Source organism: Calonectris borealis, chromosome 3 (genome assembly GCF_964195595.1).
Source record: "Calonectris borealis chromosome 3, bCalBor7.hap1.2, whole genome shotgun sequence".
Lineage (NCBI taxonomy): Eukaryota > Metazoa > Chordata > Aves > Procellariiformes > Procellariidae > Calonectris > Calonectris borealis.
Genome location: NC_134314.1, coordinates 11,163,364 through 11,187,992, shown reverse-complemented (window position 1 = coordinate 11,187,992; position 24,629 = coordinate 11,163,364). Strand labels below are relative to the sequence as shown.

Sequence of the window (24,629 nt, the reverse complement as noted above, 5' to 3'; positions counted from 1 at the left end):
TTCGAGCACTGATAATTGTTTATTCTTGCTAGCCCTTTCCCTAAATATCAAGAGGTTTATACATACAGTGCTCCCTTATCTTCTCCCCACCGCTTGCCCCAGCAGTCTTTAGATAAACCAAAGTGAGTTTAGGAACTTGCAGTTCCACTTTTGTTAAAAAAAAAAAAAAAAAAAAAGTTGTGCAAGAAAGTGGGGAATGTTCAATGAATCCAGATCTACTTTGTAGTTATAAAATTTCCAATGGCAAAGTGGTAAGGGCAAATAACCCAATGATCATATGGCTTAAGTTTAACGCAAAGCACACTAGGAGGTCCATGTGCAGGGAGAGAAGAGTCCAAGAAAGATGGAATAAGAGTGTCCTGAAGATCAGTGTTTATGCATAGAATTCTTCTTGTTTGTGTGGTTTTTGGTATCCTCCATTAGACTGTTTTGGTTCATCCAGTGAATAGCTGCCTTCATCTTTTTTCTTCATTCTGTATAGCATAAATGCAACTAGAAACACTGCAAACACCAAGCCTACTAGTCCTCCAGCAATAACACCTAGAAGGGGGAAAAAGCCACAAATTACTCTAGATGCCACACCAGATAATGCTAGTATGATTCTAAGTTCCAGATTGTTCTTTACTGCGCGGTCCCTAACTTCATGACTTCCAGAAATTTCTTCTTTTGCCCTCTCCCAAACCAATCATCCTGCCCTTACCAAGAGCCTGCTTATCTACCTGAGGTAAGCCTAGAGAAACAGATCTCCCAACGGGCCACGCTGCAAAGCACACAAGGCTACGTTGTTCAACGCTAGTAATTTGACCCAGGCAGCATTAGAGCAGTTTTACTGTAATCTTTAAAGGAATAGGTTTAAACATAAAATTCCAAATAACTAGCAGTGGCTGCTTTGCTATCACAGCAGATTAGTATTTGCCCCCGTTAGGGTTTTGACAACACAGAATCATGAACCACCATCCTCATTTCAGAGGTCTAACGTAAAAGGTTGGCTTTCACCCTCAAGATGTACTTGCAGAACTGTAGCTTCTGCTGCCTGGAAGATTCCTAGAGTCTGCTTTTACCAACTACAAATCCAGAATATCAGGTACCTCCAAGAACTTCTTTTCTGTCCATAATTCCCGAGGCTCCTGCTGCTTTGGCATTCCTCCCAGAGTCAGCCAGTACTTCTGAGTTCTGGGTGGGGACCAAATCCTCATCTTTAGTCAAGATGAAGTCTCCCTGTTGGGACATACAAGGCAGGTTATTCATGTTTCTCATCATGTCTGTTACTGGAGACTTTCCACAGCTTTGGTTTTTCTCATTTAAAACCCTCCACCAATATAACCTATAAAATCAATCATTGCTTTTGACAAATTACCACTATTTCCTGCAAAACCAACTTACTACATACTACTAAAGCCATCTCCCTGGAAAGGGTGTCAAAGCTATTGGTCCTCACCGGGTCTCCAGAGCCATCTTCAGAAACCTCCTCATGTGTAGGAACAATGTCCTTTGGAGCTGTCGTCGTGGGGGTGGCAGTGATGTCTTCCTCATGATGGATGGTGGAGTGGGGCTCAGGCACGTCTTTAGTGTCTGGCGCATCAGAGCTAGGGATTTTAGGTTCGAGCTCATGGACCGTGCCTGAGGCTTCTGAAGGAGTTACCTGAACCACTGAAGAAAAGCGAGTAGTGGGGCTTCTCACTGTTGTTGTAACCACATCATTTGTTGGTTTCTCATCAGGTGAGCCCAGGATGGGTACTTCATCCTTCACAGCTACAACTGGCTCCTCTGTCACTACATTACTAGTTGCAGAAGGAGATATTATTTCCTTTTCAGTTCGGCTCTCAATCCCAGGAAACGGCTGTTCATTGAAATCCATTGGTGTTGCCAGTAATGAGGAATTAGTCGGTTCTCCTGGGATTCTCCAGGTGTGAGATTGGTCAGTCAGGGGACCTGCAAAACAAAAAAATATTATTCTTGGCCAGTTCAGAGACCTATTAATAGTATCTTCAGGACGCTGGTCTAAGAAGGATGCCTAACCTGCACAGCCAATTTTTGTAATAACAGCGGTTCAGTTTGTAATTCCTTATCCTTTTCAGTGGCATAAGGAAGGGACAGACCGATGCGCTACTCAGCAATACTTTGTTAGTCATCTGCTTCTCCCTAAGGCACAAGAGCCAGTCTGTTTGCGGACAGGTCAACATGGGGGATGTCTGCTTTCAGTACACTGGTTGCTCAGGATGGTTATCTGACTCTTTCCCATAAATATCTTTTATGTGATTCAGAGTAGTCACCCATATATTCAACACCTTTAGTCATTGGCATATTTGGCACTGATTTCAGGGTCTTATTCCTGCAGAATTTAATCTAAAATACAAGCATGTGGCTGGAAGGAAGCAGAAGGATACCATGCTTTAGCTTTCAATAGCTTGCTCTTTTCTCAGTAGCATCTCCTCAACTTCCGCACTGAACACCAAAGGTCTCTCTCATGCAGTTTAGTAATCATTCCGATAGACTTTTTCCCCACCCTAAACCCCCTTTATTCCACTTTTAAAAAATTTTGGCCCATGGGAACTTGCACATCTGATGACAGATAAAATTTGCACTTGATGTATGTTGGCAAGTTGGGGTTTACACACCCTCAAATGGTATCTCCTACCAGCTCTTAAGAGAGGACAAAGGCCCTTCTTACGGTCTCTCTTCCCCATGAGTAAAGAATGACTCCAGTTCCATAACATTCTTCATGCAATATTTCATATTAGCAGTGACATGGAGTATACCTGCTTCTGGTCCCTTTCAAATCTGCCACAAATCATTTTCCGCTAATTGTTAGTATCTGAAGCAATACAAGATGAATAGATTAAGCTCCTTCTCTGTTCCCAACTCTCATATTCTGGGGCGGGGGTGTGTGTGTGTGATTCCTCCCTCCCCCCCTTTTAGCTTGGATGCTCATCAAGATCTCGATCGCCACATTCTGGAAGGATCAAGCACTAACAGTACAAGTGCTAATAACTCACCTGCACCTGAACCTGAGAACGCATCGTCGTCATCACCAGAGGAATCAAGATCTTCAGGAGGAAGGTTCAGATTTATAGTTTGCTTTAAAGAGAAGGGGAGAAGGTGTGTTAGTGATGAGATTACTTAAAGTTATCATGTTGCTTGCACAGAGTCCTCTAAGGGCTCCTGAAGCTGACACAAACTTTCTTTGTTCAGACTGCATTTTCTCATTTTTCTTCATTCCATCCTCCCTCCCCAAAAGAGTAGCTCTGGTTAGTCTATTCGGTGTTGGAAAGGTCAGTCTTGCTGTCTCCCTTCTCTGTGCTGCTTCCAGACTGCACTTGCTTTGGGAAAAAAGCAAGCAAGGAATCCGGTCAGAGCCGCATCCTGGTCACAGCCGGTGCTCAGTCCTTACACAACATAACCATTCTGCTTCGGGTTCTGACTGCTCATGTCTTCGCCATCTACCAACCACTTCATCTGTGAATTCCTGCATTACTTCTAAGGAGCAGAAAGGAAGGGGAGACAAAGGAGTTTGGCTTCTCTGCCTTTTTGAGCCCTTCCAGCACAGTTCACATATCTGAAACTACAGCATCTAACTGGAAGTAGAATGAGATTCCCTTTTTTTAAGTGTGGGCTCTCATACTAAGTCCTGAGAGAGAAGCCAGCCTTCCATGTAGGAGAATACAGCCCTGAGCTTTCTCCATTTATGCTTCAAGGAGTACACTAACAGCACAGAAGTTCAGCTGCTGAAACAAGAGGCCAAACCCCTGTTCTACTGCACCTGTTTGTCATAACGTTAAAACGTTAAAAGCTGTTCAGAATATCCAAAGATGACAACACTGAATAAAGCAGAGTGATTACTTCATGCATCTTCTTGGCCTCTGCTGTATGCGCTTACTGTTCCTATCGGTACAACATGCTCGACTCTCAGCTCATGACTAGCCCCAGGTTTATTTCTGCAGGGCTACCATTACCTAACCAGTCATTCTCCCTTCTCCGATTTCAATCCAAAGCCCTCTAAGTCACTTCTTTTGAATTTCATCTTTCGCCATCCAACTACATTCCCCGTTTTCCAGAATTTTGACTTCTATCCGATCCTCAAGATGCCCTCGTCATCCCTTTCCAGGACTGCCCCATCTGCAGGTTTAGGAGATACTGCATCGCATCATCCAAGCTGATCATGGTTTTATTGAAGGTGTGAAATCTCATTTTATTATGTAAAAAGAAGAACATACATTCTTGCCAGCTTTGCACCCAGGCCCACTGTATTTCTTTAGCTTGCATTAACACAGTGTCACTTAAAAATGACTATAACACTTATTTTCATCCTAGGAAGAAGTTAGCCAGCACTAGTATCATCTGTCAAACAAAGCAGCTGAGCTCTCTCATTGTCACTTTATTACCTACATGGCTGTATTTATTGGCCCTATCTCCTTTTCATTCTTTTAAGATATCAGGTTTATCCAGTTTTCTCTTCCGTCCTTAATACCTTATCCATTTGCCACATTTCCATAGAACAACTAGTTTCCAAGGTGGTTAACTAGCCCATTAGATTTGACCTCTCTGAAGACAAAGAAGCATGCAAGCTGCCACCAACCTAATCAGACCCAAGATCTTACCCCTTCTAGGAGATCATTGTAGTTAGATGATTTTTTTTTAAAATAACAAAAAAGTAAGAACAAAAAAAACTTATAGACATTAAACTTTCCTTCTCTACTGGAAAAACAAACCAAACCGCTTTTCTTTAAGCTTCTGCAAGCATATTTCTAGAGTAATTTCTAAGAAGATATTGCCTTTCAATCTTTTGTTTAACTGCATGTCATGAGGTAATTTGGATTTTTAGATTTGTCCCTGCTTGTTTGCACTGTGCTTTTGCACTCATCCGTGGAAAGTGGGTCAGATAAGTACTTCCTGTATGTTTTCCTTCTTATGTCGAAGGTCAGTGACTCACACAAGCTGATCTCACCACACTTCAAATATTAAAGAGTACGAAACTGTTGGTGCAGAAAGAATACGGAAGGAACTGCCAGGCTTCCCAAACTCAGCTTCCCTGTGAAGTCAGACTTCAGAAATTGCACCATTTTGGTTGATGCGGGGGGTGGGGACCATTTTTCTCCCTCCTTTCTTGCACTAGCAGTGGCAAGCACAATCCTTTGTTCTCCCACTCAGCTTGGTTTTGAGTGCAAAGGGGGATGCATTGCAAAAGGGGGGGTGCATTCTCCCAGCTGAAAGACTCTACCTTGGAGCAGTCAGAAAGCAATCTCTCCAGCTTTTTATTGAAGAAAGGGACTGTCGATACAGTTTAAGACATGTCACCATACACGTTATTGAGGATCGAGAATAACTTCCCCCCAAATCTGAATCTTCAGGGGTAGCTCATACAGGATTTCCAAGAACACCTGCTTCTTGGTGGTGGTCTGCAGACCTTAGCAACACTCCTGAAAGGATCACAGACTGTCAGGAAATGAAATAGCAACTCCTGATCTTGACTACCGAGCCAGCACCCCTTCCCCTTGTGGTGTTAAGGGACGAGGCTTGTTCAGTCATGCCATGCTTCCCTTCTCGTTACCCTGCCTGTTCAGCCAGCCTACCCTTACATTTCCCCTCACACCTGAGCTTTTAGCCTCTTCCCAGGCTGCTGCATGTTCTGCTTCTCCATAGCCTTTGTCATGTTCTTGTTTGAATCCTAGTTTGTTTTCTGTATCTTAGTGGGGATAGCTAGGTCCTCCTCAGAGGAGGAAAGTCCGGTCTAAACCAATGGAGACTCATGCTGTTCCAGTGTAGAGTTGCCCAGCTGCTGCTCAGCAGCAATCCTGCAAACATGAAGGGCAGGCTCAGACCGGTTCCTGTCCCCTGAGGTTGGCTACGGTACTTCAAGAGGATAATACAAAACATGATTCAGGATTAGTAAAGTCTGCTTTCCACAGCTTTATATGAGAACTTAGTGAAGTTGCACTAAATGTGTCCTTCTATTAGTTGTCCCAAAGGGTCTTGTCCCAAACTGCTCCTCTGGGAGTTGCGGCATCTCCCTTTAACCAAGTAGTTTGAGGCCCCAAATACTCAAGGGACAGTATAGGATTATGCACATGTGGATACCAGTCAGAATATCCACAAAGTGATGTAACGTCATGATATCATCCAATTTCATGACATATGAGCATTACGGAACATTTGCCTAAATTACGTAACTGTACGGTTATATAAAGACTACACTTCTTGCTCCATAGACTACAGCTTTAGTAGGCATGAAAGGCAGTAACCTTTCCTTATGGCACCACAAAATACAAGTACTGCAGAAAGGTCATGCTTCCATAATGATCTGCTGCTGAAGGATTTCAAACACAGCAAGGTTAACATAAAACACTGACTCAGGACAGCATCAGAAGGGATTGAACTAATTTGGGTTTGCATCAAGAAGATGGACCATGCTGTTCAGACAACAAACACCTCATGGTCAAGGCTTTTCCATGACCTTTTATTGCAGCTGAGTTACACCAACGAGAAAGGTTTTGATTAGTTAAGAGGATTAGGGGCGCAGAACACAGATTGAATCACCAGGTTGTGCTATCATACAAAAGAGTGGAAAATAAATTCTAGCTTAAAGCAAGATTGCTCTACCAACAACTTTGCATTACTTTAGCTCAAAATTTTATTATCAGACTGTTAAGATATAATCAGCTAATGTGGATGTGCTTTTAGAAATTACTTCCATCATCATCCAGTTTATTTTTCAGTCCACTGAGACTATTTGTGGACCATTCACATTGTAATTGATGCCACAGAGGTTGGATGAACGCATTTAAGTTCAGGTGGTGGATCCTTTGAAAGATCTCTGATGGTATCTCATGTATTCTAGTCAAAAAACTTTCAATTCTTATACTGCACCTACAACATGTTGCTTTTTTACCATTTAACAAGCTCATATTTTTTTACTTGTCTTTTTTTTTTGGCAGCTCAGACAACTGATTAGAAGTACTTGCCTAACCCTTTTGATTTGGTGTCACTGAATTTGGTTGCTTGTGAGGGGTAAAATTTTTAACAGCATTTTTGATATGCATTAACCAGTTCCCATTGATCAGTGGAAGACCCCCTTCCCCAAGTATCAAAGCAGCCTGTTTAGGGGAAACCCTGGGGAGACTGTTCCTTGCTGAGCACTGTATTGTTGCAGAACAATAGTTATTCAGTTCTGCTGGGACAACCAGAAAGCTACTTAGTGGCATCTTCAATTTAATCAGGCTTTCACATCTCATTAGCAATATTATTGGCTCCAGAAGTCTGACATACTCGAGACTTTTTTTTCATTTTAAAAAAAGCATCATTTCTAACTATTCTTCAGTCTTCATTTTGGTCGCAGTCTCAATACGTGAATCTTTTTGTGCTTATCCCATCAGCTGCCACAGAGTTCCCTCCTGCTAGAACACAGATCTGAAGTACTCTCTTATGATGAAGGGGAGATTTGTAGTTTATTAGTTGATCTCACCCCACCCAAACTGGGAACCACATTTCTTTAATTTGGAGCCATGGTATATGTAAAAGGAAGCAGCTTTTTTCAAATTGCTCTTTGAGGTAAGCAAAAACACTGGCTTTGCCACAAGCTGCTACAAGCCCTAAACTAGATTAAGGATGATTTGTATCCCACTCTTATTAATCCTAGTTAGTGATCAGCCTATTACAGCAGTGTCAAAAACACTTGAAATCCTCCATTACCTGAATAATGCTGTTAAATTTGCACATTTGTTTCTCCTAATAAATCCTTCTTATTCAGCTGAAAAGGGATGAGCTGTAATGAGCTCTCCCACCTCAAACACCTCCCTAAGCATCCTGCAAGATTATTCCAACTTTATGGGAAGCAAAACCAATGGTTTGCTCTTGTTTAAGAGAGATATATAAAAACAAGACAAGCATTTGCTCTCTAGTTTGGCTATCAAATATGACACTGGAGCATCTAGAAAAAGACTTTCACGAGGATTTGAACAGCTCTAAAATAAACAGAAGGGTTTGTCTTTCACCTTTTTCTATACATTGAAGAGCAGAGCTAGTGCCGCTAACAGAAATGCTATCTGAGACAGAGCAGCCTGAAGAGCTTCTAACCTCAAAATATTGATATTAGTGTGTGGGAAGACAAAACCACCTGCTGAAAGAAATTTTAGCTTTGTTAAACCTTGATATTCTGCATTTAATAGCCCACACATGATTAACTCCAGTCCCAGATGCCCATGGTCTGCAGACAGGTTAAATGGTTAAGGGAAAAAAAACACCCCACCAGCATCCTAACCTATTCCCCCTTCTTCTGCAGGCATACAGACTGCTAGCATTAAGTTGACCATGCACACCCTCAGTTTTAACAGTCAGCCATAAATTCTGGAGTAGCTGAAACAGAACTGATGCTTTTATATGGCAAGTCAGAAGAGAAGCTTGCGTGCAAGTCCGCTATGTCAGAAGGCAGTAGCAGCATGGCACCGTCTCAGCTAAACGCTCTTCCAGTTGTTTCTCCTGTTACTCCACTGCTCAAGATGAGCACCAGTGCTGCCTGGTGATCCTGCAGGTTAATGAAGTAGTTATCTTCTTGAAGAGCCAAAGATGCAGACTAACAGCACAGGCCAAAGAGCAGAAAGACAGCTACAAACCGTCCCACGAACAGCCCATGGACTGGATACCCTAGATTTAAGCAGTGTTCCAATCAAGGCTGTTCAAAGCATTACAACTACCTGCCCTCCCTGTTTCAGATAGTGTCATTTCCCCCCTCTCTCAATGAGTTTTTGCTGTGTACCAGCAGGTTTTAGCATCCCCACCCTTCCATCCATCAGTTTATGTCAAATGGAGTAAGGCTGGATAGTGGCTCACAGGGTGCTCCTTCCAAAGGGAAGCGTCAGGCAGCTCTCAAGTAGAAAATAAAGGATGCTCTTTTGCTCAGCAAGGCAAGCACCATTTTAGCAGCAAGAGGGATGTACGCCAGTTAATCTGGCTGCTTCTCTATCAGATCATTATTAGTGTAAAGAAATCTGGAAAATCTTGGTTAATTGAGTTCTTACGGGCCTCCTCTTCTATTTTTGGCTGGTGACTTGAGAAGGGGACTATCTTTGACGGAGAGGTCCTAGCTGCAACAGCAGTTGCTTTTGTTTGAAGCATGAACCACCTGATCATCACACGGCACTCGGACTCTCAAGGCAGTGAAACACCTTCCAATGCCTACTCAAAATGGGATGAGAGCTTTTAGGATCTGTTCCACTACGGGCAGAACAGACCAGACTATAAACTCTGCCCACTGTCCTCTAGGCTTTGATCCTCCTTTTCTGCCAAGTTTTGTGGCCAGAGCTGTAGAAGCATACTCTGATCCTTTGCACAAGATGCAGTGGCCAAGGAAAAAGAGCATCCAGCTACTCCATATGCACAGCAGCTACAGTCCCAATACTTCTAGAGGCTCACCTGGTGAGTACGACACTACTGCCCAATCAGCATTACATTTTCTCCTTACTGTGACAGGTCAACTTTTTTAATTAAGTAGGGCTGAAACACAGCAATCAACATGCCAAAAGCAAAAATGAACCAGCCTGTCACTATCAGGTTGGGTTTCACATTCTGCAGCGGGGCCCTTTAAACTACCACCTCCCACGAGAGCGTGTCACTTCATGCTTCCTGGACCATCCCCTGCATAGCTGTTCCTGCAGCCTCATGGTGAACCAGATCAGGGAACTGGTCTGGTTGAAAAAAAAAAAAAAAAAAAAAAAAAAAAACAACCAAAAAAAAAACAGAGGAGAAAACATCATGCAAAGAATTTTCCAGCAGGACCAGTTCCCCAATCCTGCTCGGTGCATGAATGCACAAGTGTTTGTATTGGCAGAGCGCGGCAGCCAGGGTTGCTTAAGCAATTCACAGAGAATCACAGCCTGGGTTCCCGGGATGCTGACACACATTCACCTACCCTGCGGCAGAGGGGCAGTAAAATACCCTGCCACCGCCATGCATTATGGAAATGCACATCACCACCCTCAGACTGCAGGCAACACGCAAATCAGAGGCTGACTCAAAGGGCCACGCAGGTTTATACAAAAAGGAGCAAGGAGAGGGGTTGTAAGGAGAGTTCTCTTCTGCAGAGTTTGTTTGTTCACAACGGATAAGGTTTGTTCCTAAGTCTGACAACAGTGCTTTTAAGTCCTCCCTGATCTCCTTAACGCAGTAGTAAAGGCTAGATAGATGCCTTATTCAGAAAAGCAGTAGTACTGCTTTTGCCTTGAGCCACCTGAACTTTACAGGAGCGACTGCAGTTCAGTACTGGACAAGGAGTGTATGCACATCCTTCAGGAGAGAGGGCTGAGCAAAGCCAGGGGTAGCAGGAGTCCAACACGTTTATGGACACCAGAGCCGGGGAAGCTTGTGGCCATGCAACGTACACAGCATCAGCGACAACACGTCACGTGTGCGCGCTGCTAGGAGTGTACAGAGCACCACGTCAGTTCTGATGCAAAAGAGCTGAGCTGCCTCCCAGTTCTCTCTCAGCCAGCTCCACTAGAAGTCTGGTCAGTCCTTCAGCAATACAGAGAAGCAACTTACAGTCTGTGCTCCTGCTTTCTCACCTGGAGGTTGTACCAAACAACTAAGTCACTACACACTGCTCTCACTCAGGCCAGCCTGCTCCTTCCAGCCAAGCAATACAGCCCAGGCCAATGACTGAATCTCACTGACAGGTCAACACATCCACATACATGGCACACAACACGCACTCAGCTTAACTCTGTATCAGTAGCAGGTGCGGGTTGTCACAATGTGGCCAAAAGTGGGGTACCTTTTGTCTCCCACACAAGGTAGCCTGTGTTTTGAAGATGCAGTCTAATGAGAAATCTCTTTTCCCATGCAGCCTGATGAGAAGCAGCCAGTTCAGTTTTATGTTATAACTGCTTTTCTTTAAAGAGCCTTCCCTGCAGCTCTTTAACATACTTGATAGTTCAGGCATTCATTTCTTCAGATAGCGCGAGAAAGCCACAGTCAGTGTATAACCTCAAAGAGCTGCGCAAAGTAGGGGCAGCTGAGTGAGGCCATACAGCTGACAGCTCCAGTTCATCTTGAGGAATTAATTTCAGTCTATTTCAGCTGGCTTGAGAGAAGCAGTGAGCTGCGTAAGCTACGGCCAGACAAACCTAACTTGTCTTAAAACCCTCTGACTTGAAGTCACCAGCACTTCTTACTTTCTAGTGTAGCAAAACCGGCAGAGAAGATTCCCTCTTACAGCAACAGCCAGTTCATCTGCTTGTTTTGAAAAGCACAGATGGGGAATTGCTTAGTTTCAGCCAAAGCCAGTGGTGGGCTGCCCATCCCAGGAACCCTGACAAAGTAAGGTTAAAAGAGAGGAGTATGCTGCAGGTCAGAAAACCTTTATGAAATGGAAACCCACCCAGCAAAGGACTCCAGTAGCGCAAAACCCACTACCTATGCATACTAGTAACTGCAACACAGATAAACATGACCCTCCTGACGGAAGAAGAAACTAAAAGTGACAGGATCTAAGGCACCTGCTGCCTCTTCCTCCCCCTGCAGTAGCACAGCCACATGCCCCCTGGCTACCACGTATTCCGACATGGCTAGTTTACAACATGTGTGATGACCGCAGCATACACACAGCCCCTGCTGTGGAGTTCAGGCAGGTGAGGTTGAGCAACTCACCTCAGCCAAGCCATCAGCAGTTATAGCCACTTAAATGGAGACTGGACTTTGTAGCATTGCCCTCCAATACATATAAACACATTGACCTTATGGCTTCAACAGCAGTCCCAGCAAAACCAGTCCCTGTCCTTAGCCAATCAATCCCATGCATGCATTGACCTCTGTTGCCATGAACAAACAGTCTCGCTTGCATCTGGGTGCAAATTCCTTTCTTTGCCCCATCTCCTGCCACCCACTCACCATGTCTTATGGGATCAGCACTGACGACTGTCACTGGAGTGAATCTCGCTACAGAACCACCGAGACGTCCTGCCAAGTGCAATAGTGGTCTTCAGACCGCCTGATTGCTCCTTGACAGCATGCACGGGTTGGAGAAGCCAGTCTCCTCTCCCCATAAAGCTAAGAAACAGCCCAGCTCCCAGTAAAGCAGACCAGTTAGCGTTACAGCCCTAAGACTTGTCAATGTAGTCCAAAACTGGGTTTGAGGGAAGAGCTGCAAAGTGGCTAGTGTCTCCATTCGTCCCATTTGAGACTGTCTTCTTCCAGGAGGTCTGTTAGCTCAAACCGGTCAGCATACAGCTGTAGGCCATGTGCCGGGATGCCGAGAGGCTCAACCCTGCACACTCCTGCTGAGGCCATCACTGCAGAACAGAGCGCAAGCCTGCAGCACACCAACGTCAGGACAGCAGAGCGGCAGTTCAAGGACTTTGGTCCCACAGGAGCACAACTTGCTCTTTTCATCTGCAGCCACTCAGCTAAGGAAGTCCCAGCTCAGAAACCAGAGACGTGTCTATAGGAAAGCGTGACGTGGCCTATGGCATCTGAAGTCTTCAAATTAGGCTGATGGCACACTATGAATCACCGATGCCTCTCAGCAGCACTGGGAAAACATGTGTGTGCCTCTGGTCCTAAGGAAGCCTGTTTCCTGGAGACAAATGCCATACAACTTGGCTGGTGGAACTACTACCCATTTACAATGAGCTCCATGCCAGCTTTTGGGTGATCAGCAACACTACAGCTGCACAAGTGCTCTGACCCGAGCAGATGTTCCCAGAAGCAACCTCATCACCATGCTACACAGTATTCTGGGGGGGAAGAAGCTGTCCTGCTTCACCTGAGGAAGGGAAGCCAACATGCAGCCAGGAATACTTCCTGCCTCCAGGAATTATTATCAGGCAAGAGTAAGTGCAACAGCCTTCGGTATCCAGGCACATGGCTAGGAGAAGACCCAGGTTCTTATCTCAGTCCTGAGAGTTTCCCTCTTCTCGTCTTTGAACTCTAGCAATTACCTAGTGCGAGATACGCCAAGGACCCAGGAGACAAGGCTGTAAGATCTTCTTGAAGGATCACAGAAGCATTTTCACTCTATTAGTGATACATATATATGTTTCTAATTTGAGCAAACTGCTTGCAGTGCTACGCTAGGTCAGTGAAATCCAAATTTCAGATAAAAATCCCTAGTGTATCATCAAACTAAGGGTTTACTGGCAGTACTTCTGGCTCCTAGCAGCTAGGAAGTTATTTACACCTCAGCAGAAAGATGAGCTCGCAACCCTGGAGTACTAAAGGTCTCAGCTAAAGCAGGTTAGTTAGTAAACTTAATGAGACTACTTAAACCTACAAATAGTTAGCTCTACAACAACAAAAAAGCTGACAAGGTATTCTGATTAGTTACATAAAGTTACAGTGGAACCACCCAGACTTAAGGTTTTATAGGAGGATATATCCTATAGCAACTGGATATATCCTGTAGCAACTGCCTGTGCATAAGACAACAAAAATTACTGTTTGCTGACACCTCAGTGGCAGAAACACCTGCCAGCTGCAAGGCCTGCTGCTATCAAACTCTGCTTTAGCTTCCCAGCTGTTTACTCGTAGTTTACCCTACAGGACATACATCAAGTCCTTCATATCACGACAACCAGCCGGAGACTCGACAATCCAAGACAAGGCCTTCTTGATCGCTTTTGTAAACTCCACATTTTCTCCAGAAGGAGGCACGGTGAAGTCTCCAATGCTTATGAAATGTTTTTTTGCTAACAATCTGTATTTTCCATACCTACATCCCAGACCTCCGTTACCTTTGAATGCCTATTTCATTACAAATCTCATACCCAACTTCTTAGTTACAGCACCACCACTAACCTTGATTGATCAGGGAACTGGAAGCTCCAGAAGGAGCTGCCTGGCTTGAACAGACACTGTCCCAGTCTCCGTCTCACATGTGCACACCAGATGGCAGGACCAGTCACACCCCACAACCTGGTCCCTTGGTGCTGTTACTTGTCAGTCTGCTACAGAAGACCTTGACTATTTGCAAGGGAGCTGCAGAAGCAAGTTAGACTTGGGCAGCAAAACGAGCAAAACGGTTGGCATTCAGCAGCTCCCTTCCGATTTGGTCACGCTCCCTATAGCTAAGCTCTAACCAGTTCTAAGAAATTCTGTTCTTGCCCAGCAGGACTCACACCGGTCAGCCGCCGCCCTATCAAGAAGGAACTTGCAAGTCTCAATCAGCAGCCAGTTGCTGGACTCATGCAGACCATGTGAGCAGCTTTAGATTTTGGTTTTGATCCAATGCAGGGCAGTTCCTGCACCTTGGCAGGTCTTACACTAACACACACGGTTAAGTGTACTTTTTGCATTTGCTTCTATTCCTCACTATTTCCAGTTTCAAGTAAACCAGCATGGATGTGAAGAAATCAAGTCTCTCCCTCCATTATGAGGCATGCTAACATATATATAATATATATCAAGGATCTTACAGTGTTGACTAAGCCTAGATTGTTTATAATGCAGAAGTCATCCCTGCCAAACAGATGCAGCATGACTAAGCCATGCGCAAAAGGACTGAAACATCTCCACCATGTGCAGGAGCCACATCTCAGATCAGGAATACCCTGTTCCCCCGTCCCAAGAGTCTTCTCAAAGAGGCACTTTCAGCATCACCCCTTCCTTCCACACAGTCTTAGCAGCTCCTGAGTGCAGGTGCTGAAGAAAAGCAAAGTGTAAGTGTTTTGGATACTACTAGTCTCCTCGGAATAAACAGCAGTAGGCCAGATGGTCTTTGAGCACAGGCTGGACCACATTTCACTGAATTACTCTAACGTAAAACACAGTTCAGACTGCATGGACTCCCTTTGAGAAATATGCATGCTCATTATCACTGGACCATACAGCAAGTGATCTACCCATATAAAATGGTGCAGAGATCAAGCTCTCTGTGCCTCTTGCTAGGACACTAATGGTTTCTGTGTGCAGGTTTACGAAAGTATTGGTAATCCCGCACTTAAGACAAAGTTCTGACAGCAGTTGCTTACTGCTGCCCCGTTTACAGTTAAATTATGCAACATCTCAATGAGATTATGGAAACTGGCTGAGGTACTTCCAAGCTGAGTCATGAGGGTGTTGAAGTACCGTTTCAAAGCTGAAGCATCAAATGAAATCCTCCCATCAGAAACAGTCTTAAAAAAACTGCTGCTGCAATTGCGCTCTAGTCACCTATAGTTCTACTCATTTCAGAAATGAGCATTAGGCATTTCTTGACCAAACAGCTAGCGGATTAAACTAATTGACCCAGAGTCACTCAGTTGCACTGTTTAGTACCACATCTGCACAGCGGAGCCCTGAACAAGGGACTGTTATAAAGGCAGGATAAACCAGAGAGCTTCCCTCTGATCCAAGCTGTTAATCCAAGTCTCACTGTAACAGATACTAGCTTCAGCTACCTCATGCCTTCATTTTTGGGTATGCTTGTTCACCTGCCTTCCCCATGGCCTTGTTTCAGAGCAGTCACCAAATCAACTGAGGAGGTTAGAATTTAGGGGGAGACGCTACCACATTTGTGGAGTCTAGATGCTCTCTGGCCTCCTACGGGCAACTGCAAGACTTAAGTTGTGATTCGGACATCCCTGTGTTTTACGCATCTATACTGTGAAGAGACAAGAGACATCGCTAATGCCACCTTTGATGGACTGTCAGGCATTAAGACAAGTCAATAAAACAGTACTAAAAATTGCGAGGCAAAGTGAAGCGCTTTAGTACCAAGTTACTCGTAGCACAACATGCCCCTTAGTTCAGACAAGTTTCTGGCAAGGAGTACCATCGGGATAGCTAGATGCTACGTAACAATAGATCAAACTTGTAAGACATTGTTCAAACATCACTAAGTTAAAGATATTTCATATACGAATAAACTTCTGGGTCTACTCACTGACTACCAACTCTAGTCAGCGCAATATATTTCTAACAAAAGTAGAGCATAAAATGCTGAAGGACCACCTTATAGGCCAATTCTAAAAGCACCGGCTGAATCACTGGCACGTACCAGCACCATCACTACTACACTGAATGCTTTGCTGTTCCAGGTTTGTAGTGTTCACCTCGCAAACCTCAGCTGATTGATGACACAGGATTTTTCACGCAACTGTAGGTGCTCATCCTTCTGAAGCATCCAAAAAGGTTCAGTTTTCAATGAGAGAGTTGTGATCTCCTATTACGAACTTTCACTTTCTTTTACTGGATACTGCAGTTTTCACAATTTCGTAATATTCTGGGCCTGGTGCCAGAGACCCACTGGCTACATCCATACTAGTAAATTAAACAACATCAGGGAACGTCCCCAGGCACTGGAACACAATCTATACCATCAAATTATTAGACTGATCTCTGGCATAGTTTCGAGCCTTGCCAACTGGTATGCCCCCAAATAATGCATGGGAAGGTTCCCCAGCAGGCAGTCTGGTAGTGGGGGAGTGTTAAAGATAGGTCTGAAAATCAGATTTGCTATACGATTGGGACTCTAGCATTTAAGTTGGTCACTAGGACAACTACTTACTAGAGGCAGTGTAAGGAGGTTTGGTGGATCTTTTTAACCCCTTTTGGCTGCATGCGGGGGAGGTGGGGGCATACTGAGCATTTAGCACTTTTCAGCTACTACAGTAGTAACTTCTAAATATTCATAATCGCATCTTCCAGTTTCTGTAGCAAGCAGCTCACCACCATTTCACAGCTCAGTGAGCCTACAGATGCAGACTGAGGAGCTTTTTGCAAGTCAAACACGCTTCAGAGCGGAGCCGATGCTGCTGGAGGATTAAGCTAGCAGCTTTCCTCTTCGAGGCCATGAGTCAGTTGATGTAAGCGCACGATAGCGGAGCACTCCTTTGCCACTGCCCAGACATGCCAGAGTCAGCCTCTTTTGTTAGGTGCTTTGTTCACTGATGGGAAAGTAGACATGATCTAGATGATTCCTCCGTTAGGACAGAAAGAGATTTAGAAGTCAAAGCTGTCTAGCTGCAGGCTGTTAGGCAAGTTTCGATGCAAGCCTCACTACCACTTTTCCACTGCACGTAGGTGCCACTTACGCCCTGTTAGAGCCAGTGAGGTGGACGAATCTCATTTGGCCATCAAATCTGCTGGTGCGAGAGTCTCTATTACAGTTTCATAAGCACAGAGCACAGCAGGGGAGTGAAAAATATCACATATATTAGTGTTTGTGTTAGATATGAACTCAAGCACGCTTCGTGGTTCCTCTAACTTGGGCTTTTACTCCTCTTAGCTCTGAACTTCATGACCAAAGAAAGCCTGGACTCTGTCCCTAAAGAAGATACCTATTAGCTGGTCAATGAAATAATAGGTTCGCTCTTCTGCAGAGATGCTCTTACCCGAGACTGATGTTTTGGTAGATAAACAAGCTGCTCTGAGCTCCTGTGGTTGTGCAGAGCACAGGCATCAAATCTCCTAGATCACCATCCTGGGGTCAGGGCATACAGCCTCCAGATCCTGCTGTCAGCTAGTTAACAAATAGCACAACAGGGATAGATATCTTTCTATATAAATATGTACATACCTATATTTGTATTTCTCCACTCTACTAGTCTCAAAGCATACAATAAGGCAGCAATAGGGTCCTGTTTTGGGACAGGAAAGAGCCAGGTAGTCTCTTCCTACAGCACTGTAGCTGGCAGCTCTGATCCCCGGGGAACATACAAAGGCTCCTCACCAACACAGCCACAGCAGTACCGCTGCTACGACACGGAGCTTCACAAGACCTCTCATCTGGAAATCGTTACGTTAATCACCGCTTGCTCTCCAGATGGTAGACTGGCTCCACTCTCCCCTGCCCACCTCTGGCTTCAATATACAGTCTGCTCGTCTAGTAATCCCTAGATGCAAGGGGCTGGACTGGAGCTGCTGACTGGCTCTGACTGGGATGTGTACTGCCACCAGCATTAGAAACTAATTAGAAGAGCTTTCCTGTGTACAGCGCAGGACAGTCATGGTCTGCAGTGCTGCCCAGAAAGCATTTGGCACGCTCCCCTTACAACCGGAATGGAGTTCAAGTTTCCTTCCATTTAAGAGGCAATAAGCTCCTCATCACGTGGCACAGGCAGACAAAGAGCAAGCCCCGTTCTCTAGCTATGGCTTGTGTGCGCTCAGGTGATGGAGCCAGGGCGCTGAGAGAAGTTCTTGCATGAACCGGCTGTACTTTGCAGAAGGCTGGTTGACAGGAGTGTGTGCCTGGGACTGCCTGCAGCCAAAAATCAAGACTGTCAGGCTTTGTTTCCATGACTGGCGTACAAGACGTTGTCATTACTGCACAGGCAGTGCAGGGAAGTTAGAGGGTGGAGTATGTCAAGAACACAGAGCCTCCACGAAAGGCAAGATACCCATGAGTATTTCAAGCTGGTTGGCAGGCAGTTCCCTATCTTTTATCAGTGCCTTTGATTTAGTCAGGAGTCATTCTGCAATAGAATAGAATCATAGAATAGAATCATAGAATCATACAGGTTGGAAAAGACCTCTAAGATCATCGTGTCCAACCGTCAACCCAACACCACCATGCCCACTACAATAGCAATCCTGAAGACCTTTCAGTTACTAGAAAAGCCCTGAACGCTAAGAAGAAAATGTGTGGACATTAAAGAGAACCATAATGCAAAAACAAGGGGTATGGAGAAGATAGTTTTGCCAAAGACCACAGCAGCAAGAGCTCTTCAACTGATCAATATCCGAAGGAGTTTCAAACTAGAAGCCTAGCAGGGAAAGCCATGACTTACACCACCTCCATGACTCAGTTGTAACTGCAGCTCCAGTGACTCAACAGGAAGTTGTATTACCAACTCCATCCAAATCCCACTAACACACTGGTTCTCATCCAGCAAAGCAAGCCTCACTGGTGAGACTGGTCTCAGCAGTGAGATACAAACATTACAGTCAAACATGGCAAGGAGCCCAAGCTAACAGACTCTGTTGGACACATGCCGGTTCCACAAGACCAGAACATCAACTGCAGCCAAGCACTGCTTGAGAAACTGAGAGGTTGGGAAACCACCACATTAGCAGATGTTGCTCCACAAGAGTTGCTTGCAGGAGGTCCAAATGTTATCTCACCTTGAGGTAAGGCTTCACCGTGCAGTAACTTTTCCACTAGCATGTCCACAGTAGAAAGTGCACTATCCCAGGTTTCTAGCCAGGCCAGATAAAGCTCATTTCTGCGGTACACCAGTAGCCTAGCAGAGCAGTAGTTCAAATGAAATATGCTAGTCAACACTAACTTAGGGACCTGTTAACAAAATTGACACTCAGCACTCCTAAGGAGACACCACATGCTCTCTGCACTTCAGAGTATCTTCTCAGCTCAGAGGAGAAGTGAACCTCTAAGAAACACCAGAAGTCCTTGCACCGTTGGTCAAAACAACTTCCACTTTGCAAGTTCACTGCCTGTATCAAAGTCTGGGGAGTAACAAAAGTTCCTCACTTCTAATCCACAAATAAACAGTGCCTTTAAGTACTAAAATGCTCTGATGCCTCCTCAACAGCTCACATTCCCCCCCCAAAATACATCCACTTACGTTTCTGCTCATATTCCTCACTTCAGAACGCTGATACAGGACCCAACTATACTCCCTAATTTCTTCCACAGCCTTTAGCAGAGCAAGACTACGGTACTGTTTGGAGACACTGATCCAGTAGCACTAGAACAGGAGAGAGCTGTCGTTCTAGCTGAAAGCTGATGTTTCCCACTGCTTTGCTAGTTCTCTTGGCTCAGAAACAGCACCTGTCCAGTCTGTTTGTTTATGGGGAGAGTTACCATAAAAGTAAGACGACTAGCACTTTGAGCTTAATTGCTCTCAGATAAAGACACTAAAGTAAAGGTGTCTATGCTCCCCTTATAGGCAAAATGAGATCTAGTCAACAACGCCCCAACAGAGCAACTCACCTTGAAGCAGACGTGCAGGGGCTGGTCAGATAATCGCTCACTTTGGCTCCACTGATTACATCGCCATGACTATAATGAGAGCTTAGGCACTTAGCACACACAGACACCTACATTTAGGTGCCTGAACATCACCTGAACATTGTCCTGAGGGACTAGTGCCATTTGAAGTACCCTATGTCTCAGCGAGTGCATCAATCTCCAGCTGTCCTGGAGCGCTGTATTAATAGCTCCGAGTTAATATAGAGTAGGAGACATCTAAGATGAAAATACTAACGCTGCAAAGCTGAAGCATTGCAATTTTATCATTGGCAGCACCTCCTCAGGAAAGGGGTCCTATCCTCTCTCTCCTAAGCAGCTCCATCCTCCCTGTAGCAGGCCCTACGAAAATCCCAGCTCCCTAGATGCCAGATGACACAAACAAGCGTGGAATGTCCCTCTCAGAGGCATTAGTAGGGTTCTTGGACACAAGAGCCACTTCAAACAAAGTTAGGATGAAATGCTACTATACAGGCCACCTGGAGACATCTAAGCACCAGCAATGCAAAACACATACTTAAAATGGACCAATTTTGCTGCTAAAACAGCAGCCTACATTTCAGGTTAGTGCACTAGCTTAATTTTAGAAGGCTTACAGGTTTCTTGCACTTGCTGTAACTTGTCTCGGGTTGTTAGAGAGGATTGTTTGGTTTCCAGAAGTTTCAGAGTGCTGCCATTAAAAATGTTAGCTCTTCTAGCCACTTGAAACCGAGAGAAACCTGGAACAAAAGACGACAAACTTGCACAGAGCCCCCTTACACGATACAAACCACAGCTTATTTGTCTCTGCTCAAATCAGAGTTGACCAGGTACAATAAAGTCACCATTTTACTGGGAGGTAGCCACCAGCAAGTGAGTCTTCAGATGGAGAAGCGCTTGTTTATAGTGCTTGATAAATAATGTGACCCTGCTCTGCGTGTATCATAGAAGAAAGTGTTTCCTCCTTATCCACTGCCTACATGTTTAATAAGTAAGATGGACTACCTAATTTCTTCTAATTAGTTTACATTCAGATAGGAATGACATCACCCTTGGAAAATGGTTTTGCCTGCTCTGCTAAGCTTGTGTTAACTGCCAGCATGCACCTACACCAGATAAAACAATCGAAACCCTGTTTTCCTTCACGATACAGGCTGGATTGTCCGCTGCCCTCCTGCAGCAGGCTATGCATCTTGGCTCAGTTGGCTTCATGGCAGGGTTATACCACGTAAAAGTTTCCACTTGAGAGAATAACTAGGTTAATCCATTAAGATGCATCAGCCTTCTTATGTCAAGGAAATCAGTGCCCCCATCATAACAAAGAGGGCAATTACTCTCATACAAGGTGTTTTGAACAAGAAAACGTCACCTTGAAGAAGAATGGGAACCTCCCCAACCATTCCTGCAGGTTAAGAGTACTCAGAAAGAAAACAGCTATCATTTGGCCACTGTCTTGTTCCCGAGTATTCCACGACAATATGCATGGATGAGTCAAGTCATGCAGCACTAGCCAAGGGTCAAGCGATGTGCCAGCAGCAGTGGCATGCTTTCCAATAATCAGACCACCAAGAACCCAACACAGCCGTGCCAGTGCCCGTAGCACTGTGATTTAGCATATGCAAAGGACTGTGTAAGGTCACTCTGCTTTCTGTGCCCACACAAGAGGTTTTCTGCCACTTGATGCAAAAGCATAATTATTGCAGACGGGTGGGAAAGGCAGCTTAGTCCGTGTCACCGACATTTCGACATGGGAAAAAGTCCACGTGATCACCAGCAGGGAAGCAGCTTCAGCGCTGAGTCACCACCAAGGACTTCTGCTGCTCCATGTGTTCACCCAGGAAACCCCTCGATCTGAAGTGTCATCCAGGCCCATGTGTCTCTTACACACAGGAAAACTCCAGACAAGCATTTACTTTGTGTCCTTATCATTTCTAGTAAGGAGTATTTATCACAGGGGAATTTTATCCAAATGCACCACAGAAGCTGCAAATTAACTGCAGTTTTACCACTTTATTCAGTAGAAGGCTTATTCAGAAGCTATGAGCAGAGCCCTCTCCCCATGAAACAGGGTTGATTATGCTCACATGCTTGTCATTTTTAGCCATCTCCTAACTACTCACTACCATGTGGGCTAGAAGGGTACGTGTCCAGATCTACAGGTAGAGCTCACAGACAGAATGGTACAGCAAAACTGGGGGTTATTTTGAGCAGCTTAGATCCTGCCGTGCACTTTGTTCTGCCACTCCTTATCCAACTGCTGCTGTAGTTCATCTCCAGGCAAGTTTCAAATCAATTACCCCCTTTCAGAAAGAAAAAAACATGTTTTGACTTTGATGATCCTGTCTGCTCACACAAAGCCTCACGTTCCACTTTTTCTTTCTAACTCATCCAAAGGAGAAGACTCCACGAGTGACGCGCACACAGGACTGGCACACGCAGGCGGGAAGCGGGGAGCGAGTGTCCCTCACCGCAGAAGAAAGGGATGGCAACTTGGGCTTTGTGCCCTTGAGCGGTGGCCACAAGGACTCCTATCCCACACTCGCTAGCCCCACACAAGCAGTTAAGGGACGATGCAGAGCCCAGGCCCCCAGTACACACCTGGAGCACCAAGCAAAGCACTTTTACCAGGCTGTGGTGCCAGATTTCTGTGGAAAGGCCCCGCGCAGGCAGAGCAGAGGCAGGGAGCAGTGGGAGAGCCATCCTCTGTCCATGGATGACATCTGGCGGCTGCTGCTCCGCGGAAGCAGAGCTCTCTAAGGCTGGAAGGCTGCCCGCAGCCCTACCGAGCCGCTCTGCATGTCCCCGGGAGAGCTTCTCCCGAAACACCGGGGTTTGGAGGACGTGCGAGCCTGGCTATCGCAGCGTTACTCTGTTCAGGAGGAGCGCATGAAGTCAGCGAGCGCAGGGCTGAGGAAGGCGGTGAGGAGGCAGAAAGCGGGTGGCCCCAGGCCCTGCCCAGGCGGCTCCGGTGGGCTGGAGGCACCGGCGGGGCGCCGGGATGGCCGCACGCCGCCGCCCGGGGGGTAAACGGGGCTGGCGGGGCTGGCTTCCCGGCGCCGCTGCCGAGCGCGGGGGAGCCGGAGGATTCGTGGGCCGAGTCGACCACCAGGATTTTTGTTTAGTGGGCAGAAAGACAAGGCATCCGGGCGTACCCTGCGCTGGCCGAAGGCTCTCCGGCCACAAAGGCGGTCGGGGAGCAGCCGACCCCGAGTTCCCCTCGGAGCCGGCTTGTGCCAGGGGCACGGCAGGAGCACCCCCGTTTCAGAAGCCACCCGTGACCGCGGACCGCGAGGGGAGGGCTCCCCGGCCACAGCTGAGCCACAAAGGGCCACATGCGAGCGCTCGCCCAAACTTACCGCTTGCCCTCCCCCCCCCGCCCCGGGCGCACCACGCCGGAGGGAGGACGCCAGCATCCCCCCCCCGCCCCTTCGCGGGCGCACCGAGGGGCTCCCGCGCCCCGGCGGGGGTCACCGGGCAGCGCCGCCCGCCCCGCAGCGCAGCGGGGCGGAGCCGCCGGCAGGTCGGGAGCCGCCGCAGCGGGTCTGGTTTGAATTAAGGCTGCCGGGGCAGCCCGGGCTGGAGCCCGCCGCCAGCACAAAAGGCCACCGAAGCCCTGCTGGCAGGGCAGGGCTCCCCTGCGATGAACTCTCGGAAGGGGGGAGCCGGGCGCCTCACGGGGCGCGGCGGCCCCCCAGCCCAGCCCAGCCCAGCCCCGGCCCCGGCCCCGCGCGGCCGCCCGGGCCCCGCCGCCCCACGTGCGCCGCGCCCCGCTCGCAGCGCGCTCACCGGGACAGCAGCCTGGAAGCAAAGGGCCACCAGCCACACGGCCACTACGTCCACCATCCTTCCCCCTCGCCGGGCCTCGGGAGCGCACAGCCTGCCCCTTCTTCCCGCGGTCCCCTCCGCCGCTCCTGCCCCGCTCCTGTCTGAGTCTTCTGAGTAGCCGCGGGTTTTCTCCCTTTTCTTTTTTCTTTCCTTTTTCTTTTACCCCTTCGCAAGCCGCCGAACCAGCCTCCCAGCAGCGCTCTGCGGCGGCGAGGAGTTGAACTCTGTCTTTTAATGAACCCACGGCAACAACCTTCACCTTACGGCCACCCCCCGCCCGGCTCCGCCTCCGCTCCCCTCCCCTCGGCTCGGCTCCCCGCGCCGGCCCCGGCCCCAGCCCCGGCCCGGCCCGGCCGGCACGCCCCGCCGCCCGCCCCCGCTTCCTGCCGCCGCGCTACCTGCGCCGGGCGGCCGGGCCCGGTGCCCCCTCCCCGGCCGGCGGCAGCCGCCGCCTCCCTCCCATTGCATTCCCAGATTTCCTCTGCGGCAGCGGCATTCCTCCCGCCGAGCTTCCTTCCTCCTAGCTAAAAATAATAATAATTAATAATAATGTTAAAAGCCGTCCCTTCCCTTTCCAGTGTGGGAAACTCTAGGGGGTGCGCTGCCTTCGCCCCTTCCCCGGCGCCGCTCCGGGGAGAGGGGCGGGAGCGCTCCCGCCGCGCCGCGCCGGGCCGGGCCGGGCCGGGCCGGGCAGGCACCGCTCCCCGGGCGGCCCCGCTCCCGGGACGGCTCCCGCTCACCGCCAGCGGGGCTTTCTCCCCGAAAAAATAAGGGGTTGGGGGGGTGTCCTCCCTCCTGCCCGCGGATCCCCGGGGCTGGCCCCCGTGCCTTCATTGCATCCGATTTTCTGCTGCTCGGAACAGGTTTTCTGGCGGTGTAAAATGCTGCGAGAGGTTTGTGGCAAAAAGCGCTGCTTTAAAAGAAGCGCCCTGCT

The 24,629-nt window shown here is 47.3% G+C and overlaps 1 protein-coding gene across 1 annotated transcript; it reads right to left on the bottom strand.

Annotated features, from left to right (window-relative positions):
- On the bottom strand, positions 1-23,850 carry SDC1 (syndecan 1). Its single transcript, XM_075144989.1, has 5 exons — positions 23,657-23,850; positions 2,997-3,078; positions 1,439-1,932; positions 1,089-1,218; positions 1-540 (listed from the first exon to the last, which is right to left on the bottom strand). The coding sequence occupies exons 1-5, from the start codon at positions 23,711-23,713 to the stop codon at positions 374-376; spliced, it is 930 nt and encodes a 309-aa protein (XP_075001090.1). The 5' UTR covers positions 23,714-23,850; the 3' UTR covers positions 1-373.
- Between the last annotated feature and the right edge of the window lie 779 nt (positions 23,851-24,629).

Coding starts and splice junctions, on each gene's coding strand:
- SDC1 (XM_075144989.1), bottom strand. CDS start 23,713: ATGGTGGACGTAGTGGCCGTGTGGCTGGTGGCCCTTTGCTTCCAGGCT. Junction 1,933..2,996: donor GTTCTCAGGTTCAGGTGCAG/GTGAGTTATTAG, acceptor TTTGTTTTGCAG/GTCCCCTGACTGACCAATCT. Junction 541..1,088: donor CAGAAAAGAAGTTCTTGGAG/GTACCTGATATT, acceptor TCCCCCTTCTAG/GTGTTATTGCTGGAGGACTA.